Consider the following 23,368-nt stretch of genomic DNA (forward strand, 5'->3'; position numbering starts at 1 on the left):
ATTTATTCTATGTATATTTTTAGGTATAACCAAAAATAAATTAAAAAACTAATTTTAATAAAATGTTCATAGGAATCATTCTAATAATCTGTTCGTCAGAATGTCTAAATAAAAAATGTTTAATCTGAATTTATTCTTCTGTATTCTTTATTTTTCCTTTAGGTGGATGATTGGAGCGATCCCGTATTGAATTCTATTCGTAGATGTCAACTGTTCAACACTGTTCATGACAAAGTTAAAGTAAGTTCATTTAATACTATCTGTGCTCCGCGGTTTCACCCGCATTGCTCCGCTCCTGTTGGTCTTAGCGTGATGATATATAGCCTACTAGCTTTCCGCCCGCGGCTTCGCCCGCGCAGTCTGAGAAAAACCCGCAGTTCACGTTCCCGTGGGATTTCCGGGATTGCGACATTTTCCCGGGATAAAAAGTAGCCTATGTCCTTTCTCGGGTATCAAAATATCTCCATACCAAATTTCATGAAAATTGTTAAATAGTTTAGGCGTGATTGAGTAACAGACAGACAGACAGAGTTACTGTCGCATTTATAATATTAGTATGGATATCCTTACATAGTTGCTCAACATAACTTTTCTAACATGTCTTTTCCCATTTATATTCTCCAGATATTAACTTGTAATAATTCTAATAAATAAAAATGTATATGATTCCTTTTTTCAGGTAATATTCCATCCCGAATTTCTAACATCCACAAATCCTTTATTCGGTTTGGATTACGAAGAATTCGTACGCGGTTGTCACTTGGGAGTTTTTCCGTCATACTATGAACCGTGGGGGTATACCCCGGCTGAGTGTACTGTTATGGGTATACCCAGTATTACTACTAATTTATCAGGTAAGAATATACTTAATAATAAATAGAATATGCCTAAAAATAAAAAATGATTATATCTATAACCATACATAAACATATACCTATATCAATACCTGTACCTATACAATTACCTATAACAATACCTGAATCGATATCTATAACCAAACCAATAATGATACCTATACCTAGAACATTCCATAAATTTTACCTATATTGTATAATACCTATATTTATGTACCTATCTCTTGCTTGGTTGGGGTATACCCCGGCTGAGTGTACTGTTATGGGTATACCCAGTATTACGACTAATTTGTCAGGTAAGATAATAAATAATATCCATATCTTTACCTGTCTAACTCAAACATTTATTTATTCAACTAGACTTCGTATAGAAGCTCTTCCGAACCGTCAAAATACAGAAAAAACCGTCAAAATATAATTTAACACTTGTTCGGAAAGCTGTTTTATGCTATATCTGTAAATATACCAATACCTATGCCCATAACCTATAACTAAATCCATGCCTTTACACCCATACCCATATCTATACCGATACCGTAAATTTGAATTTAAATTGTTACAAACAAATGACCCAAAAATCTTTCCTCTTATGTAGTAATAGTAACTCTCACTCTTAACCAAATAATAATAATTACAACTACTTTTTCTTTTCTTAACAAAAATAGCATCAAAATAAACATACATACCCTGTTTCCAGGTTTCGGCTGCTTCATGCAAGACCACATAGCGGATCCTATGTCATACGGCATATATGTAGTCGATAGAAGATATATTTCGTTAGAGGGTTCTGTGCAACAATTGGCGCAGTATATGTTCGATTTTACTAAGTGAGTATTAATATTTTGTATTAAACATATAAATATATTTAATTTATATATTTTTTTTTGGTCTTATGGCATTCAAATGCTTTATAAATATAAATTTATAAATATATCGTCAAATAACTGGGCAGTCGTTATTCTGCCATATTGTCCTTTTTTTGTGTTTTCTCCATAAGAACATAAGAATTAAACACCTTCGTTGAGCCTGAACAAAAACGTTAAAAAAATATTACCAAATTGGTTGAGCAATTCTCGAGGTTTAGGCTTACACACATTTTGTGACTAATTTTTGTTTATACATATAGATATGATTGTTATACACACACGCAAGCATGTTTGCACCCACATATACATGCGTATGCATACAAAAGCACAAAAAAACTTTTAATTTATTTTCCATACAATATACATTTTCACAAGACATCTATGAAAAAATGTACGCACACATGTACACACGTTCGTAAGCATACATGCAAAAGTAACTCAAAACACGCACGCATGCCTATAAAACTTTATGTTATAAAGTGAATTTTTAAGCAAAAAGAAAAAAAAATTCTGGTTCATTAAATAAAATATGTAAAAATTGGCGATCTTTTACCTAGAAATTTTGTACTTATTTTTGACAAACTTAATCTACTTAAATGTGAACATAACTGTAGATTAACCTATTGGATACTTTTTACTCCATTAAAGTGCAAGTGAAACCACAATTTTTTATTAGTTATTTTATATATTAATTTCTTTTCCAGATTGACGCGAAGACAACGTATTATACAAAGAAATAGAACTGAGAGATTGAGCGATTTACTTGACTGGAGAAATTTGGGCATTGTAAGTTTAATTTTATTACTAGTTGTGCCCCGCGGTTTTACCTGCATTGCTTTGCTCCTGTTAGTGTTCCCGCTTTAGGCATGGGAACTGGAATTTCTTTAGTGAAGCTCAATATTCCGTTTATAAAGATTTTATTTTCGAGACCAACACACCATTTGTACAAAGTTTTTTTAGATAAGTGAAAATATACATTCTACACTATATAATAAAATAAAAATAAAAAGGACAATCTATGTTGTTGGCGAGCGTCATTGCTAAAATAAGTTTAACAGGCGCAGACAGTTAGTCTTAGCGTGATGATAGCCTATAGCCTTCCTCGATAAATGGACTATATAACACCGAAATAATTTTTCAAATCGGAGCAGTAGTTCCTGAGATTAGCGCGTTCAAACAAACAAACTCTTCAACTTTCGAGAATTATTCGTCTTTGAGAATTATTTTCATAGAAAATTGTATGAATTTGATATTTTTGGTTTGGCAAAAAACTGAAAGAATAGAATAAGTTCGATTGCTCTGGCGGGTCACTAGTGGCTGAGTTGGTCAGGCATCCGCCCCGGATTGGCGTGAAAGGATGCGGGTTCGAGTCCCGCCTCGTGATCGAATTTTTTCTATTCTTTATAAATTTATATAAATTGTATGAATTATCATAATCTGATGAATTGTTCATTATTAAAGTGAAACTTACATGGTCTCAAACTTTTTGGTCTGTGTAGCGCATGTCGCGTGACGGTCGGCTGCCGAGTAGGTATAAAGCAGTGTTCGGAATCGTACGATAATTATCGTACAAATACGATAATTTTGTGCCTAAGTTTTTTTCTTTTACCGTGGTTTCATAAAACCACACAACATTTTTATTTATTACATTTATTTTTGTCAAAAATAATCTTTTTTACCTATAATAATAATATATTTTCAGTACTACCGTCAAGCCCGAGCCGAAGCATTGAAAATAGTATATCCAGACTATGTAGATCGTATGCACATGGAACTTGGCAAACGTTTCAACTATCCGCGGCCGATCTCTGAGCCGCCGAGCCCTACACATTCCAGTGAGTAGCATCCTTTTCGGTTTAGCCGTTTTTGATATATTTTTTGAAAAAAATTTATAGGTTTTTTCAAACTTGCATATATTGATATTCTACATACACGATTGGTGTCTGATTTTAAAATATTTTTATATAAATAGTGTGTATTTTTTGTTTGTCTAACTTTTCATGTATATGTAATATTTTGCCATGATTTTCTAGTTATCGTGTTTTTTTACAATCATTTTGCATGTTTTAATAGGCTTAATTTTTATTTAACTTGATTTGCACTGACGTTTACATATTCATTTAGGGATTGAACCCAAGACCAATGAAAAATCTTTGTACTGTGTAATACAAACCTGCATGTTTGTAGGTTTGACACTGACAAACAAAAAAAAATGAGGACGAATAAAATTTCTCATAATTATTATTCCCATATTCTATATACAGTCAGTAACAGTTATTACATAGATATAATCAAACAAACACACATTACATAGTGCTATCGCCCCAACACGAATCATCATGGCTGACGGCCTCCTACCACAAGGAAATAGAACAACACAAAGAAACTAAAGACGAAGAAATCCAAACGAGTATATCCGAAGAAATTGACGAAAAAACTAAAATACAGAAATCGTTAGAAATATTAGAATTAACGGATCTAGAGATTTCCAAAGATATCGAAGTTAGATTTGAAAAAGCGCTTGAGTGTGATTTCTTGGAGCCGATAAATGCGGTGGTCGCGGAACATATAGATCAACTTATTGCGAAATTAAGTGACTGTGTGGAAAGGAAATAGGTTTGAAACTATAGATTTTGGATGGTCTTGTAAGAAATATGTAGATCTAGTTTATTTGGGCACAAAAGTGTTTGGTTTAGTTTCGGGGAAAGCAAACTTTTTTTAGCACTGTAGTAGGTATTTTTGTCAAAAATTGTGTGAGGCCTATAGTGCAAATGTTTGGTTACACTGCATAAAAATCTATACTTAACGCCACTCATACTCAGCTAATAAACAAACAGAACAATAGTTCCGTATTGTTTACTAGCTGCGCTTCGCGGTTTCACCCGCGTGGCTCCGCTCCTGTTGGTCTTAGCGTGATGAAATATAGCCTTCCTCGATGAATGGACTATATAACACTGAAAGAATTTTTCAAATCGGACCAGTAGTTCCTGAGATTAGCGCATGCAAACAAAAAACTCTTCAGCTTTATAATATTAAGTATAGATTGACAATGGTAATGAGAATATCTAGAAATTGTTGGCACGTAAATTTTGTGAATTCAAACTGCACTTTAATAATGTTCATTGCAGAGTATGTTTGGTTTTGGATACAAACTTATATTGTGAAGTATAGATAAACATGATTTTTTAACGTTTCATAATATTATAACACACTAGCTGCTCCGCGCGGTTTCACCCCCGTGGCTCCACTCCTGTTGCCCGTAGCGTGATGAAATATAGCCTATAACCGTCCTCGATAAATGGGCTATCTAACACCGAAAGAATTTTTCAAATCGGACCAGTAGTTTCCGAGATTAGTGCGTTCAAACAAACAAACAAACAAACAAACAAACTCTTCAGCTTTATAATATTAGTCTCCATTTGCTGATAACATATTTAACCCTTAAAATGTTTAACACTTAAAATATGCCAAAATAAATTCAACCTTATTCGTATGTATTAAAGTCGGATTTACAACGCATAAGAGTCAAAATTTTTGTCGTTAATTATGTTTCTAGTTGTTATTAATGATCGAAGTCTATTCGTCATTTACTTTTAATTTTAATTAGCAAAAATCGAAAAATCGACCATAAATCTAATAAATAAATAATATCATATACTTAAATTTATTTTTATTTCTAGGAGCAACAACACCAGCCGCTTCCGTCCATGGCTCTGAAGATGAAGATGAAGTGGACGAGGAAAAAGAATTAGCCGAATTGAGGATTGCAGATAATTAAAAAAAAATAGCACACGTGTCAGAAGTGAAACTTCTTTGGCAAGATTCAAAGAAAAAATCGTCGCCGGTATTGCCATGACGCGACCTTGAAATTTTACTCTCAACGCGCCTAAAGAAGTTTCACTTCTAAAATAAATGTTTTTTTTACGGTTTTAAAGAATATACATAGGTATATAATATATGATATTATGTATAAGATCGATTGCATATTATATTGTTTCAGAGAAAAAATCATTATATTTATTAAAAATATATTTATTTTGGTTTAAATTTAAAATAAGATCAAAAAATATATTTACTGAAAAATACTTTATCGGTTTCAAATTTAAAGTTCGGTGACGTCATACGATGTATTTGTTCCTATATGAAACGAAATGCTCCTTCCATTTTATTTATCAACTTTTTTTATATAACCTGTGCCAATAAAAAATATAAAACGTGAGAAAAAGACAACATGTGAACATTCACTTATGTGTAAATGAGATAGCATGATTGAAAATTTTAAAATCGTTTATTGTTGTCAAATAAAATCAAATATGTTTATACTCTGTCCATTATATTATTTGCTTTTTGACAGCTTCACGCCTATGAAGGATTGTATTTTCTATGTTAAAATGTCATACAAATAATTATTGTACTTCATGGACAGGCCCCGCCCACTTAGTGATGTCTACACAGAATTTTTCAATAGATTATAATTATGGTCGATAGATTATAATAATCGATAGAAATACTCTGTAAAATGTATCCGATACAGAAAAACTCTTCTATTATGTTATATAATTTAAACATAAAGACAACCAAATTGTAAGATAGAAACCAATAAATAATAAAATATTAGTTTAGTTTAGTTTTAACATAAAATGCATAGATATGTGGTCTTATTATTACATATCTTATTAGTATGTTTACGTTGTAATTATTATTTACGTACCTGATTCGATTTATGATAAAATTTTGAATTTATAATTGAAATGGTCTCACAATCGATAATCTTTTGTACATCACTTCTGGTATCACCCGTCGAGCTGTCAAAAAGCAATTCTTATAGTGGACAGACTATATTTGCTCGTATATGGTCATTGTGTTGTTGTGATAATGAAATAAAGTAAAAAATATATTTTAACATTTGTTATTTCACAAAAAAATGCTTTTTAATGGCAGCATAATATCATAAATAAATAAAATAAGTTATAAATTGAAAATAAACACTAAAAGGTGTTCTTATGCCAGCTTATCACAATATTTATTTGTAAAAATGAATGAAATATATAAGAATGTGATAAATGTGTATATTATTTATACTATATGAAATCAAATAATCATAAAATTCCAGTTTTGATGTACTGATGAATTTTAGCGTCTTAATTTAAAAAAAATATTAAATTATAATATTATTATCAAAAATATAAAACAAGGCACAAGTAAAAAATAAACACTTTTAAAGAAATGTCATTTATAAAATTAATGATATTTCAGAGCTCTCTTTGATATGAAAATTTCTAATTTTGGTATTAAAAAATAAATACCATTCTTATTTAAGAGTTTTCTATGATTTTATTTAGCTTGCCTTCTTATTTATTTAGGCAGCACTGTTACACGTAGAATATTTATTTCATTATACATTTAGTAATTTAAGTATAAACGAAGCAATATATCCATAATACAACATATTATTTTTAAGAACTTAATATAATTACATAAAATTATATGTACAAGACGAACATTAATACTTTCAAAATACAAAAAATCAATCATATTATTCATAAATCTATTGCCAAGCCCCTCTTGCCTTTACAGAGTATATTTTCAATATTTTTCGCATGTAAAAATTTTTATAAAAAAGAATTATATAACTATTTATAAATTATTTAAAATCTCCAGTCCATTTTACAGTTCCTATTACAACCATTACCTCTAAAAATACTCACAGAAAAGTATTATTTCTATTTTTTATTCCATTTTACTAACAATATTAAAATATCTGAGATTCCTTTGAAATTGTTAATTTATATACAAAAAAAATAACAGTTAATCGTACCACATTTTGGTGGCCATTTTTTTTAAATCTAAATTCGTTGTTTTTATTTAATATGAAATATCTTTTATGTCTACTTACCCATTTAAAAAATATACAGATGAAATTCTTTATTAAGTAAAGCATATATTTTACGATAAATAATATTTTCATACGAATTTTAGTAGCTATTTTTAAGATATTAGTTTGTATTTAGTATTAATACTAAGAAAATTGTCAAACTGCCCTAATTAAATTGATAAAAAATGCCAATAATAATATAAGTAAAAAGGTAGCTGATAGGTTGCCAACACAACATTCGATCTTCAAACACGGCACACTAACGCACATACGATTAGACGTCAAAGTGAGATGGCAAGATTCAACTGTCGTGAGCGAGAAAGAAACAAGTATAGTAATGTGGCTAATTGGCTACAATTAATTGGCTAAATTATCTACACCTTTTTACTTATAATATAATTGGTGGCAGCTATATTTACATTTGCATGTATTTATTTCTGTGTTTGTGAGCAATAGTTATTAGCCAACATATTATTTTACCTTCCTAGGCAGGTTATTCAACAATAATGTTACTAGTTTTAGGGCCGATTTTTCAATGCTTGGATAAAACTTATTTGTCGAATAATGTATAAAACTACCATTTTAAAAACGTATTCCAATTGCCCGTATTTGACAGTTTACGTGACATTTTAATATTATCGTGTAATACTTTATTGGACGGATAAGTTTTATCCAAGCATTGAAAAATCACAATTTTATGTTAGAATTATTTTTATAGAATATATTTTTATAAACAGTAATATTAGGTTATGCTTTTAGAAATTATGTATTTGGTTTGATTTAAGTGCCATAAAATTGAATTTGTTATTTAGTAATTTAGCAAATAAATGTGTTCAAACTTAAATGTGTTTTTTTTAATATTATCCTTATTTTTACCCTTCTACGTTCAATTATAAAACTTCTTTATGAAAAGAAAGTGTTAGTTACAATATTTAGAATTCAAGAACGATGGCATTGATTTAAGAGGACTACAAGAGCCTAGCTAAACTTGAGAGACTCGCGCACACATTAACACAATCGACGACGGTTGATGGAGATTACGATTTTAGATTTTAGTCCTCTTGACGGGTTTTGTTTTATTTCCCATACTTAATATTTACAAAATTACATTCTTTTCAGTTTTAAAGTAATTAAAATGTATTCTACAAAAAAAACAAACAATTCTGGCGGAAAAAAAATCAGCGAAACAAGCGACACGTCCATGTAACAACAGGCCTCGGCCGGTACTGTCGGTGCACAGGCGTTCACGCACACATGCGTACGTTTTTGGTTTGGTAATAAGAATTTACCATTTACACGAACACTATTGATTGGACTAAAAAAATTACAAACACTATTATTCTAGTATATTGCTTGTAGAATTATTTGCCGAAAAAATAGAATGATTGCATATGGTTTTTAAGCATCAAAAGATTTTTAAAGAGGTATCTTTGTGATTTTTACACGCTTTATATTAGCTTCACCTGTAAGTTTGTTTGTTTGTAACCGACTTCTTTGGGCGCGATTTTGACCCACTTTAAACGGTCAGATTTCGTTCAAACTTTGTAGATTTATTGAGGACCGATGACAATACACTAATTTGATAAAATTTTCTATTTTTTAGTTTGGTTTTCTATAAAAAGCGTGTTTTTTTAGTTTTATTAAACTATTATTATTTCTATTGAGTGAAATAAGTTGTATTTTGTTTTCAACACACTATCTAGCTAGTCTATCTCATGAAGAATATCATATATTTATCTGAGATTTTTTACTGCAGTTAATCATATACTACTCATTATAAAACTCGCGTTTAGCTCTTCTAGTACACTAAGTACTATCAATATCAGCAGGTTCTTCCTCATCAGGTCTTTGTTCCACAATCTTAGGGGCTGGTGGTATTTCCTAAAATACCTATCCTTTAAGTAAAGACGTAAACGTAGACGTACATAAAAACTCGAATTTTATGATTATTATTTGATTTCATATAGTATAAATAATAAATATACATGTTTTATCACATTCTTATACATTTCATTCATTTTTATAAATAACTTGTGTTAAGCTGCCATAAGAACACTTTTTAGTGTTTTTCAATTTTTAACTTATTTAATTTATTTATGATATGCTTCCATTAAAAAGCATTTTGTTTATAAAATAGCAATGTGATTTCTTTACTTTATTTAATTATCACAACAATAAACAGTTTTTATATATAATCAATCGTGCTATCTCACTATATCTCACAATATAAGATACAGATAAAAGATCGTTTAAGATAAAATTCACCTTTTGAAAGATAAAAAAACTATTAGTATTTATATAAAAATGCGGGATTTGTGTTTGTATGTCATAGTGCTCTATTGCATCTCAAATTGGAGTGACAAGATGTATTATTATAAGGTGAGTTTTCAATTAATTTAATTTTATATTTATAACAACTTATTGATTTTTATTGTAAAAATAATTTAATTTTTGAACTCAAAAACTTAATACAATAAAAACTAAACACCTGTTAAACCATTAATACTTTTAAACATATTTTCATTTTTCATACATGTATGCAATTTTATTTGACAGATAACACCTATCCATAAGTTGCGAAATCGACCCTTAAAATGCCCTTAAAAGATACAATTTTTTTTCCTAAAAATTACGAAACGTTCTAAGTCATACATGTTTTAATATAATAAATGTATATAAAAATCTTAAATAACTGTACTTAAACAATTTAAAATCTTTACATCCAAACAAATTAAATGGTATTTAATTCGATAATGAATTTGTAATTAAGTCGTTAATTTTTGCCTAATGACTTACTTTACTCATCAAAATCTCTATTATCTTTTTTTTACGTCAGTTTTTACGTTTTACACGTGTAAAAAATATTATTTATAAGGGAGTTTAGAAAAGCTCTCCACATACTTCCCTATAATATTTGTAACTACTTACAGCCGATGTTTTTTTCATAGATTTAGCTAATAATTGTAGGTAGGTATGTGTTTTATTCAAATATAACTTGGTCATTTATAAAAGTGAAGTCTCGTGTCCCCAAGTGGGGTATTTAGGGGCAGATGCATTATGGATACATCTGTTTCACTGATCGATTTTTTGTAGAGACAATTAGGTAATGAGCCTTCCGTGTCCTGCCAGACCGAGGCATTTTTTGTTCTTCGTCTCCACCGGGAACAGAACACAGGACGGTTCTATGCTCACGCGTCAACCACTGTACCAAGAAGGCGGTCGAACGGTCATTTATACTTATAAATATTTTCTTTATTTCAGTTTGTATTCGTCCTCTTGCTGTTTGAGCCTCAGTCCATCTTCTCTCATACCATTGCTAAGCCAGAGGTAAGTTAATATTTTTTATATACAAGAGTTAAAAAATATTGGAGGAATAATGTACTTTATGCAAAACCACAAACATTAGATATTTAAAAAATGTGCTTCAAATTTGCAATAAACTAGCGAAAAACTTTTCGAATATTTCTTAAAAAAAACAGTATTTTTGTAAGATTAAGAATATTTTTGGTAAATAACGTTAACTGCGATATCGCTCTTAGGTAGCTTTTTACGTGAATCTATTAAAACATTAATTTTTAGTCGGAGTTGTAACTAAAGCAGTCTATGATTTTTATTTTTTACTAACAACATCTCTACTTCGAATTTTACTTGCTGCTCAATGAAACAATGAACATAACAACAAATAATAATAGAGCTTCAGTTCATATATCTATAGACTCTACATTCAATTATTTATCTATTTATTTTTACAGGATCAGTCTGCACATGACAGGAGAAAGAGAGAAGTAAACGATGTAAGTTTAATTTTTATTTTACTTTAATTATAATATTAGAAACATTAATAATTAATAGAATGACAAAGTAAGTAGTTATTTTTCGTATTAAAAAAAACAATTAACAAACAAACAAAACACGCTTCTTTTTTAAGATTGTTTAAAAATATGAAAGTTTTTCATGGGTGTATTTTTATCGTTAGATATAGAAATCGTTCGATATTGAAATATCTGCTTCAAGGAAATTATTTTTAAGCTATTGCATAGCTTCTATCGCGGGCCTTGAGCGCGGGGACCGAATCAGAAATTTAGTAACGAAAAATCTCACGCTCCCCACGGGGACGGGCGCGGAGGTGTGGCTTGAAGGCATAGCATGCAATAGCTTTACCGCGGCAGTCCCCGAGTGACACACGTCTTTTTTTATTTAACTGAAGTTTTTATTTTACTGTAGGCTTGCTTGCATTATCAACTCACTAACTAATTATTATTTTCAGAATATTCCAGCAGCGCCAACTCTACCCGATCTTAATTTAAATGAATTACCCAGCGACGTTCGAAAAATCTATGAAAAATCCCCAGTAAGTGTACAAAAATATCATTAACTAAATAATTAGTTGTACAAAAGATGGTGTCGTGGCCCGATCGGGCCGTTCGGAGCTCAATGGAATCACCTTAACTCTTATGGATGTTGTCATATAGTGTGTGTATATTTATTTTTTCAATTATATTAAATTGTTTTTATTTACTTCAGGATTTTGCCAAATTTTTCGGAGGAAGTGATGACAATGACGATTCTGCTGTTCCCAAAGATAATGATAACGTAAGTATTAAAATAAATTTATGTGTTTATGTTTTGTGTATTGATTACCAAAAAATAAATCTTCAAATATATTTGATTTCTTCATTACGAATTATCATAACTTAATATTACTTTCAGCAAATCTCCGTAAAAAAGAGTAACCATTTACCGCAAAACCAAATCTACACGAACAATCCTGAAAAAGAATTAATCCCTCAAAAGGAAACAGTATATGAAAATAAACCTAAAGAAGGTTTTAAAGACAGAGCAATGGATATGTTCGATGAAATTCCAAGTTTTAACGGGCATAAGGGTAAAACTTATGGTATGGACTTAACAGGAAACCATGGAACTGTTTGGAACGTAAGCAATCTTATCCTATCCTACTTCCTACTAATATTATAAATGCGAAAGTTAGTGATGATGGATATGTGTACGTTTGTTACTCTTTCACGCGAATACTTCAGAACCGATTACAATGAAAACAAGCACACATATAGAGGGTAACTTGGATTAACACATAGGATAGGTACTTTATCCCGGGAACGGGAACTATGCGGGTTTTTCTTTGAAAACGCGGGTGAAGCCGGTGGCGGAAAGCTAGTAGTTGTATAAAATAGCATCATGCTTCTTTATTTATAAACTAGCTTCCGCCCACGACTTTGTACGTGCATCCCCGTTTTTCCCCGTTCCCGCAAGAATTTCGGGAAATCCTTTCTTAGCGAATGCCTACGTCCTAACATCTACCTGCATGCCAAATTTCAGCCCGATACGTCCAGTGGTTTGGGCTGTGCGTTGATAGATCACTATATCAGTCACCTTTGAGTTTTATATATATAGAAGACACAGTTTCTGAATCCGCTAATATTAAAATAATAACCATTATAGTAAAGATAGAAAGAATACAGAGAGAAATTATATTAAAACTGGAGAAAAATGACTCAACAGTTTCGTTAAATTGGTTTGATTAGGCCTAAAATATCCAATTTTGTTCAATGTTATAAGTATACTAAACAATAGACAATACTTTATTTAGTTGACACACTATTTATTTATTTATTATACGAATAACTGTATAAAACTCCGAAATACCATCTAAAACCGGCTACTCACCTACCTGCAGCAGGGGCAATATTGGGCCCTTAATTGGCTCCTTAATTGTGATATGTATAGGCAAGCAGGGGTAATTTCGAGAACAACTGAAATTGCTCCGACCGCCGCGCTGACCAACCGAGATTGTTCCAATATTACCCTTGCGGCATGTAAGTGAGTAGCCGGCTTTAAACAACCCACTAAACAACTTAGACATTAATCTTGTTTATTAAATTACAGGACTTAAGCCAAACACCGGTTGGCATCGATTCGAATCAAGAACCCAATTCAGTTTTAATCGATTCTAATGAAAACAAACTTAATAATGATAAAGGAAATCAAGGCAATATTTGGAGTGGTCGTAATGAAGTTCAACCTGTATCAAACGAGAAGATTATTATTACTCCTGTGACTGATAACGGAGTGGTATGGCATTTATTTATTACTACAATAGAACAAATTAATTAATATTTGAGATTGTTTTAGTGCAACTTCTTTGGGCTCGTTGAGAGTAAAATTTCAAGGTCGCATCATGGCAATTCTGTCACGTCATTGAGTAAGGCGACAATTTTTATATCTTTGAATCTTAAGAAGTTTCACTTTTGACACGTGTGCTCGTCAACACATGCTCTTTTTTAATATTTATTTCTTATGAACAAATACAAAAATTTTTAGTAATTCTTTTTCATGATAATTATTCATAGTGCAAGAGTGTAACATATTATATTTTTTTAGGAAATACCGCCAGCCCCTAAGATTGTAGAACAAAGACCTGATGAGGAAGAACCTGCCGATAGTGATGGTAGTGTCATAGTAGAAGAACCAGCTGTAAAATCTACTGAAGAAGAAAATGTACCTATACATAATACCAATGTTATAGTTCAACAACCTGTTATAATTGTACCTCCTAATCTCAACAATGTTATAAAAAATAGCAATGAAGAGGATAATAGAAAACCTTTGGTTAATAATGCAAATAGCGGAGAACCTTTGGAAGATTTTAAAGATAAAGCAATTGCCATGTTCAACAAAATGCCAAACGATTTTGCAAATAAAGAGGAAAAGCCGAAAACGTATGGAATGGATTTAGTAGGAAATAAGGGAGTTGTATGGAATGTGAGTATATTTTGTGAAATAATAATAAAAAGCAACTTTGTTAACTTTAGTTATATTGAATTTATATGCGATAATTTGATATTGTTTTGGTTTAATGGCATTCAAATGCTTTATAAAGGTGAAAGGCGCGGGTTCCAATCCCACCTCGTGATCGATTTTTTTTCTATTCTTTAAAAAATTATACACGATAAGCTTAATTTTACATTTTTAATTAAAGCTATCCAGATTATAATTTAAACTAAACTATTTATTTTACAGGATTTGGGCGAAACTCCCGTGGGAAGTGATAATGTAGGAGTACCTAGCGTAAACACATTTAAACCCCAAGTAACTGAAGTAAATAATCCTCCTTCAAAAAATATTATATACGAATATCCTAAGGAAAGCGATAGTGCAATACCCGTGGTAACAAAAGAGGTATGATCTTATTAATTTATTGAAGTGAAACTTGTTTAGGCGCGTTGAGAGTAAAATTTCAAGGTCACGTCATGGCAATACCGTCACGTCATGAAGTAAGGCAACGATCTTGGTATTTTTAAATTATGTCAAAGAAATTTCACTTCTAACACGTGTGCTCACTACACACGCTCTTCTTTTATTTATTAGTGAGCTTTTATGATTAGATTTTGTTTTAACATTGTTTGTATGAATACTAATACAACTTTTAACATTTTAGGTGACACAGCGTCCCATGGTAGTTTACGTAGACAAAGTTCCAGAAAGTAAAAAACCCGTTGAAATTGATACCGTTGAAGAACCTTCTCAGCCAGTCATAATCGAACCGAAGCCAGAACCAATTAATTACGTCGTGGAAAAACCTGAGCCAGTTTATAAACCAAAGGTTGAGGCTCAGCCAGTCATAATCGAACCGAAGCCAGAACCAATTAATTACGTCGTGGAAAAACCTGAGCCAGTTTATAAACCAAGGGTTCAGGCTCAGCCAGTCATAATCGAACCGAAGCCAGAACCAATTAATTACGTCGTGGAAAAACCTGAGCCAGATTATAACAGCTATGAAAACACAATTGATGAACCCAAAAACAACGAACCAGACAGTAATGTTCTGAAACAATCATTTGATAATCTCCTTAAGCAGATTCCACCTTTTAAACCGTTTAGACCACAGGCAGTTTATAAACCAAAGGTTGAGGCTCAGCCAGTCATAATCGAACCGAAGCCAGAACCAATTAATTACGTCGTGGAAAAACCTGAGCCAGTTTATAAACCAAAGGTTGAGGCTCAGCCAGTCATAATCGAACCGAAGCCAGAACCAATTAGTTACGTCATGGAAAAACCTGAGCCAGTTTATAAGCCAAAGGTTGAAAATCGTCCTTCTTATGTTAAACCAGCTCCAAATAATAATGTTATTATAGTGCCGGTTCAACCTGAGCATCATAACACATATGTATATAAGCCTAGAAAGGAAAGCCATCCTATTGTATATCACAGGGCTGCTAGAAAACCTTACAAACCCACATACATTGTACAACCTCATTATACACATGAAAGAAAACCGGTAAAGAAGTATAGAGAAAGATCTTCGTCTTATGAACAACCATCTTCGTCAAATGAGCAACCATCATCGTCTTATGAACAACCATCTTCGTCAAATGAGCAACCATCTTCGTCTTATGAACAACCATCTTCGTCAAATGAGCAACCATCTTTGTCTTATGAACAACCATCTTCGTCAAATGAACAACCATCTGCGTCAAATGAACAACCATCTGAAGCGCATAAAAAGCCATCTCCGTCATATGAAAAACCATCTCACCCGCATAAGAGACCATCGCACACAAATGAAGCGACTAAGAAACCGAAAGAGGAACATCGAAAACCTGAAAAACATCACCCAACTAAACATGAGCAAGAACATCAGAAACCTACTGAAAAACCAAAAGAAAATAAACACGAACCTACAAATAAAGAAAAGCCTGAAAATCAAGAGAAGAACCCACAGGTACACATCATTTTAAAATAACTTATAGCTATATGAAATTGAGATACTTAACGTTTCATTTAATTCACATAATTTCATCAACTTTTCAGAAGAAACCGAATGAGAAGAAACCAGATGATTTCACCAAAAAGGACCTCGACAATCTTTTGAACAAGGTATGCTTTTTAAATAATCATCACATAATATGTACAATGAAAACGAAATTGAAATGTAATAAGTTTCAAAACATCAACATTTAATTTAGTTAATTCAATATTCATGTATTTCTTATTGCAGAAACAATTTTGGGACTGGCTTGCTGGATGGACGAAAAAATATATGGATTTATTAAATAAGGTAAATTATTACTTCAATTTAATCTTGTTTCAGCTTTTCTCAATAAGATAATAAATATTATCTATTGTTTTTGTTACAGCGCCTGAAAGATATGGTTAAACAGGAAGTTGCCAATCAATTGCAGAAAGCTTTGCACCAAAATCCTGAAAATAATAATAAAAACAACGCTCACGGCAAAGATAACCAGCCAAAAGAAAAACCAAAACATGAAAACAGCACTACAGAAAAACCTTCACACCATTCTGATGACACCAAGAAAAATGAGGAGGAACCTTCAAACAAATCAAAACCAAAAAGGATCACTGAGAAAAATAACAAAAAAGACAAGTACAGTCCAGCTGAAAAATCAAGCAAACCGAAGGCAAATAATAGTGATAAACCTAAAAATAATAATACTTCCCGTAATTCAAAACCCGAAAAGAAGAGCAACGAACCTGCACATAAGTCCCCTGCAAGTAGTAATGAAGACAAAGAAAAACCTTCTGAATCAAATGGTCCATCAAATAATAATAACACCTCAGTTGATGTACACGCTGACACAATCTACGGAAACACAGTGGGCAAGGATCATATTAAAAATGTATTTAATTTCTATAATGGCAATGGTACTAATGGAAATGAAGGTGCAAGTAATAATAAACCCGCAAACGATAATTCAAACGGCGATGAAAATAAAAAAGCAGATAATTCTAAAGAAGTGAAACCATCTAGTGAAGAATCTAATAAAAAAGACAACGATTCTAATGAAAAAATGAAGCCAAAATCAAAATCTTTCAAATCAAAAGAAAAGCCAATATCTGAAAATAAAAAAAATAAAGTAAAACCTGAATCGAATACTGAACCAAGTAAAGAAAGAGAGCATAGAAGTGACAAGTCAGAAGCTGATAGGAGAAAACCTGAAGCACGGAAAGAAAAGCCGAAAGAATCTTCAGAATCTAAGAAAGCTGCGGAGCCTAAAAAATCTAAACTGACGGAAGAAAAGAAGCCTTCGAAACCTGAAGAATTAAAATCTGCTAATGGAAAAAAACTATCAAGACCTAAAGAATCAAAACGGTCGACAGAAAAGAAACCACCCATATCTAAAGAATCGAAACCCGCTACAAAAAAGAAACCTTCAAAATCTAAAGAATCAAAACCAGTAAGAAACCTTTCAAATCCGAAGACGAAAAGAAATCTCCATAACCTAAAGAATCTAAAATACCTAAAGAAACCAGCAAGCAAAATAGCATAATCGTCTACCGGACCTCAAAAGTGAAACAACTACAGATTCAACAGAAACTCCAACAACTTCTGGCAGTTCTGAAGAAACAACAACTGATTCTTCTAACAGAACAACCAGAAATCACTACCGTACGTAGTAAATAGTAAATAAGTTAGCATTTTCAATAAAATTAGTATTCAATAAAAGGAAAATTAATATCTCCTAATATAGTAGTAGTAGTAGTATGTAATAATATAATTAGTTAATAAAGCAGTTAATTTACAAAAAAATATTTATTTTATTTATTGTCCTAGCTTTCCGAGTGCGGCTTCGCAAACCCGCATAGTTCCCGTTTCCGTTGTATTTCCGGGATAAAACCTATCCTATGAGTTAATCCAAAATATATTGTATTTTACGCCTTTATTGCCTTGTTGGTCGTCCATCCTGAGTTAACAAATGAACTTAACTACTTTACGTTTGGACAGCTACTTAAATATTAGTCACACACCCTTCGGGCTTCGTTATTTAAAGACTTTTTTACAAATGGGTCTCACACTATTATGCTTTTAGAAATTATATATTTGGTTTGAATTTGTTATTTAGTAATTTAGCAAATAAATATGTTCAAAGTTAAATGTGTTTTATTTTTATTATTATCCTTATTTTTTTTACCTTCTGTTCATTTATAAAAACACTTCTTAATGAAAAGAAAGTCGTGTTAATTAAAATATTTATAACTAGAACTACGGAATTGATTTAAATTATTTTTTTCTTGGTTCATTGGACTTTACATAATAATTTATAACATAGTTAGATATTTATAAATCAGGAAACGACAATTAAAAGGAAAATGACGACACAAATCCATTTTCCCTTTCCAATCCTCTAACGCTATTTCCTTCATTGTCTTTGAGTCGTATAAAAATAAGTAATTTTATGTCACGGAGTTGTGGGTTTTATTCTGCTGAAAGATTTTAGGTATTTGAGTAGGTATGTATTCGTTTTAAGTTGCATATATTTTATTCTATTCTATTGACTCAAAAGTTTGTCTCTGCTTATTATAGGAGAAATATAGAGAAAATAGCGAGCATCAGATATAAGAAAAATATTCGATTTTTTGTTTGTTTGTGACGATTGAACTCAAAAATTAATCGATTGATAATAAAAATTGTATTACAATTGGAAATATCTTTGTCACACATAGACTATATTCCTTAAACTGGATTCATAAGTTGTTACAAGCGACTCTTATTAAAGCCTGCGTGCCCGGGGGTATTCCGATGGGCACGCGATTAAATCTCTTATGGCTGGTTTAGATGTATTAAGTTGATAAGTAGGTAAATTAATAAATAAATTTTAACTAAATTTTAAGTGAATAATATTTAAGTAGCTGTCCAAACGAGGCAAACAAGGCAAAAAAGTTGTAAATTCTGTGCGATCTGTGGGTTAGAAGAGGTCAAAGAGGTAAAATATGAATATAAATGAAATAAAGAGGGCAATAATCACACCCAAAAGATTGTTTCTTTTTGAAGCATTCTCTCTTCAAGTATTCTTCCGCATTTATAGTTACTAGTTTACTGCACACCAAACAGTTAAAGGAGGACGCGTCAAATTGGGCCTGAAACTTGGGTTAAGACCAATACACATGAAATATTGTTTTTGTGATAGATCATTTCACGTAGGTACCTAACGAAAAAAATAAAATAATAAAATAAATCGACCGGGTTCTTGTACAGTCAAGGCAAAAAGTTTTATTTATTTGGCTATTATTTTGCGCACAATAACGGTGTTTTTAATTCGACGATCCAACTTGAGAGATAGGATAGTTTAAACATGTAGGTACCACGGGCGAAGCCGGGGCGGACCGCTAGTATTTAATAATATTTTGCATGTACACAAAAATGCTGACTTACACACAAGAGTAGGAGATAGACACTGTTATGGCACAAGGAACAGAGATAAAATTGAAATGCCATTTTACCGGTTAGCTAAAGTTAAAAATTCATTTATGGGTCAATAGATAGATATACTGCTTTCCGCATCTGTGGTAAATGTTAAAAATATGTAACGACGATTCGAAAGTACTTCTAAAAGAAGTCTAAAGGAGATTGCCCAAGTGACTATGGCACTTGGTATCGCAATCAAACTTATTGTGTCAAGATGAAATATAGCTCAATTTAAAGCTTGATGTTAGTACTTTTAGAAACGATTAAAGTTTTTATGTAAATAAGCCGCAGTTCGCGACAATAAAAATAAAACAATAGTTTTATTCAGCACTTAAAAAAAATACTTTATCGAGTTTAAACTAATGATGAACGTTAAGATTTACATTTATTACATAGGTAATATTTTAATTTACAAGACAAATGTGAAAAGTAAATCGTAATAAACATTATTTCAAAATAAATAACGTCGAACAATGCGTCGAATACATTCATTTCAAACAGAAACTATGACATGACGCAAAAGAGAGATGGATATAATATGTGTCAAAACAAAAACTTGTACTTTTATTTCTATTTATTCGGTTATCGGTATAATTACGACTTAATAGTGATAAATATAATCATTATAAATACAAATAGGAATTAACAATATCACGAACACGAGACACAACTAGTATTTTACCGATTCCATACGTGGTCATACATGTTTCAAAACACAAACTTTTACTATTATTTCAATTTATCCGGTATAATTAAGACTTAATAGTGATACATATTATGATCATTATAAATACAAATAGGTTAAATTATTATAAATACAAATAGGTTAAATAACTAAAATTTTACCGGTACCACCCGTGGTCATTCTCCTTTTGAATAAATAAATGTTTGTGTTTGAGTTTAGCTTAAGTTAACTTAATACGTGTAAACCAGCCATTACGTAGTATGTATATTATAGGTAGAGACTAAATTTCGCGTACCCATCCGAATACGACAGCGAACAAACGATGTTGTTAGTTTAGTTACTTCATGATCTGTAGTAATAAATGAACACAATTTGCTTTTAAATACACCATGTGAAGTTAGCAAAACAGCCAAGTCATATAGTTTAACTATACATGTATATTTAGACGCTTGGCTCAACATTAGATCTTAGAACTTTTTTAGAGTGCAACATTTTACATGAAAATGTTTTGGTGGAATTTACTTTTTCTAAACGAACGATCGACGAAGACGGTCGCGAGCTGACGGAGCCCCGCGACGTTTTCTGTACCTATAGTTGAAAAATACCAACCTAAAAAATACTAACCCACCCCCTTTACCGAACCAAAAATGTCTGATTCTTAACATATTACAAAATGCCGAGCGTTTGTAATCGGCGAAATAATACAAATTGCCTGCGACATAACTGTCAGTAAAATATGTACAAATGGACGATATAGTCCGGGATACATCTCCCATTTTTGCAAGTGATTACTATCAAGCTAATTTTTCGTGAGTAGCTTTATTTTGATGAGATGCCCAATAATTTCATGTACGAAACTCTCGATTGTGGTAGCTTACAGAGGTAACAAGGATAAAAATTTTTGATTTGACGGTTCTCAAATATTTATTACGCAATTTGTAGGACAATATATCTGTTGAATTATATAAGTATTAAATAAGTGAAAATAAAAAAATCTGCTGGTTAGTAATCATTTATGATGACTTCGTTATCGATACACATTGGAAAGGGGGACTCTTTGATCAAACCATAGATTTTGTAGGACAAATATTTTTTCGAATAATTTAGATAATTATCTTGAGATTGAACAAAAAAAAAACATTCAGTTAGTAATTAATATTTGAGAACCATCAAATCAAAATATTTTATCCTTGTTTCCTCTGGTAGCTACCACAATCGAGAGTCCACCACAATCAGTGAATCCTCGATATATTTTAAATGCGAAAGTTTGTGAGAACGGATGTATGTGTATGATTGTTACTCTTTCATGCAAATATATACCTACTACTGAACTGAATACAATTAAATTTAGCACACATTTTGGATTAACACATAGGATAGCTTTTATCCCGGAAATATTACGGAAACGGGAACTATGTGGGTTTTGCGAAGCCGCGCTCGGAAAGCTAGTAGAATAAATAAAATAAATATTTGTTTGTAAATTAACTGCTTTATTGACTAACTCGCAAACTCGTTAACATCAAATCAATGATATTATAAATTAATTTTCCTTATAACTAACTCTATACTAATTATTATTGAAAATCCTAACTCGATTTAAGGTACGATCTACGGTAGTGCTTTCTGGTTGTTATTGTTAGAAGAATCAGTTGTTGTTTCTTCAGAACTGTTGCCAGAAATTGTTGGAGTTTCCGTTGAATCTGTAGTTGTTTCACTTTTGAGGTTCGGTAGACGATAATGCTCTTTTGCTTGCTGGTTTCTTTAGATATTTTAGATTCTTTAGGTCAAGGAGATTTCTTTTCCTCTTTACATTTGGTAGGTTTCTTACTGGTTTTGATTCTTTAGATTTTGAAAGTTTCTTTTCTGTTGAGGGTTTCAATTCTTTAGATTTTAATGGTTTATTTTCTGTCGACCGTTTTGATTCTTTAGGTCTTGATAGTTTTTTTCCATTAGCAGATTTTAATTCTTCAGGTTTCGAAGGCTTCTTTTCTTCCGTCAGTTTAGATTTTTTAGGCTCCGCAGCTTTCTTAGATTCTGAAGATTCTTTCGGCTTTTCTTTCCGTGCTTCAGGTTTTCTCCTATCAGCTTCTGACTTGTCACTTCTATGCTCTTTTTCTTTACTTGGTTCAGTATTCGATTCAGGTTTTTCTGCTTTGTCTTTTTTATTTTCAGATATTGGCTTTTCTTTTGATTTGAAAGATTTTGATTTTGGCTTCATTTTTTCATTGGAATCGTTGTCTTTTTTATTAGATTCTTCACTAGATGGTTTCTCTTCTTTAGAATTATCTGCTTTTCTATTTTCATTGCCGTTTGAATTATCGTTTGCGGGTTTATTATTACTTGCACCTTCATTTCCATTAGTACCATTGTTATTATAGAAAACAAATACATTTGTAATATCGTGCTGGCCCACTGTGTTTCCGTAGATTGTGCCAGCGTGAACATCAACTGAGGTGTTATTATTATTTGATGGACCGTTTGATTCCGAAGGTTTTTCCTTGTCTTCATTACTACTTGCTGGGGACTTATGTGCAGGTTTTTTGCTCTTCTGTTCGGGTTTTGAATTACTGGAAGTATTTTTAATTTTAGGTTTATCACTAATATTTGCCTTCGGTTTGCTTGATTTTTCAGCTGGACTGTACTTGTCTTTTTTGTTATTTTTCTCAGTGATCCTTTTTGGTTTTGATTTGTTTGAAGGTTCCTCCTTATTTTTCTTGGTGTCATCAGAATGGTGTGAAGGTTTTTCTGTAGTGCTGTTTTCATGTTTTGGTTTTTCTTTTGGCTGGTTATCTTTGCCGTGAGCGTTGTTTTTATTATTAGTTTCAGGATTTTGGTGCAAAGCTTTCTGCAATTGATTAGCAACTT

At 31.6% G+C, this 23,368-nt stretch overlaps 2 protein-coding genes across 3 annotated transcripts in view; both read left to right on the top strand.

Annotated features, from left to right (window-relative positions):
- Positions 1-6,035, top strand: part of Glys (glycogen [starch] synthase) — a 32,913-nt gene extending 26,878 nt beyond the window's left edge. Inside the window, exons 13-18 of one of the 2 annotated variants that reach the window (XM_089713376.1) lie at positions 163-240; positions 680-854; positions 1,552-1,681; positions 2,425-2,506; positions 3,423-3,555; positions 4,035-4,351. In XM_089713376.1, the coding sequence (XP_089569502.1) occupies positions 163-240; positions 680-854; positions 1,552-1,681; positions 2,425-2,506; positions 3,423-3,555; positions 4,035-4,336 (900 nt within the window). In that variant the 3' untranslated portion in view covers positions 4,337-4,351. Of the gene's footprint in view, positions 1-162; positions 241-679; positions 855-1,551; positions 1,682-2,424; positions 2,507-3,422; positions 3,556-4,034; positions 4,352-5,400 lie in introns of those variants that run through there. The other variant, XM_089713375.1, reaches the window with a different exon arrangement.
- Positions 6,036-11,786: 5,751 nt separating this feature from the next.
- LOC149475444 (uncharacterized) lies at positions 11,787-18,036 on the top strand. The gene is made up of 11 exons (XM_089713220.1): positions 11,787-11,946; positions 12,120-12,188; positions 12,306-12,530; positions 13,500-13,685; positions 13,995-14,375; positions 14,634-14,792; positions 15,052-16,335; positions 16,425-16,490; positions 16,612-16,671; positions 16,751-17,809; positions 17,938-18,036. The coding sequence occupies exons 3-11, from the start codon at positions 12,438-12,440 to the stop codon at positions 18,034-18,036; spliced, it is 3,387 nt and encodes a 1,128-aa protein (XP_089569346.1). The 5' UTR covers positions 11,787-11,946; positions 12,120-12,188; positions 12,306-12,437.
- Positions 18,037-23,368: the final 5,332 nt, after the last annotated feature.

This window comes from Colias philodice, chromosome 30 (assembly GCF_061535455.1).
Source record: "Colias philodice isolate Cphi_HAF_F1 chromosome 30, ilColPhil1 Martin Lab GWU primary, whole genome shotgun sequence".
NCBI classification, from domain to species: domain Eukaryota; kingdom Metazoa; phylum Arthropoda; class Insecta; order Lepidoptera; family Pieridae; genus Colias; species Colias philodice.

Excerpts from the sequence above, each read along its gene's own strand:
- LOC149475444 (XM_089713220.1), top strand. The coding sequence starts at position 12,438 with ATGGATATGTTCGATGAAATTCCAAGTTTTAACGGGCATAAGGGTAAA. Across the intron at positions 14,793-15,051 it reads TACCCGTGGTAACAAAAGAG|GTGACACAGCGTCCCATGGT; the intron begins GTATGATCTTAT and ends TTAACATTTTAG. Across the intron at positions 16,672-16,750 it reads ATATGGATTTATTAAATAAG|CGCCTGAAAGATATGGTTAA; the intron begins GTAAATTATTAC and ends TTTTTGTTACAG.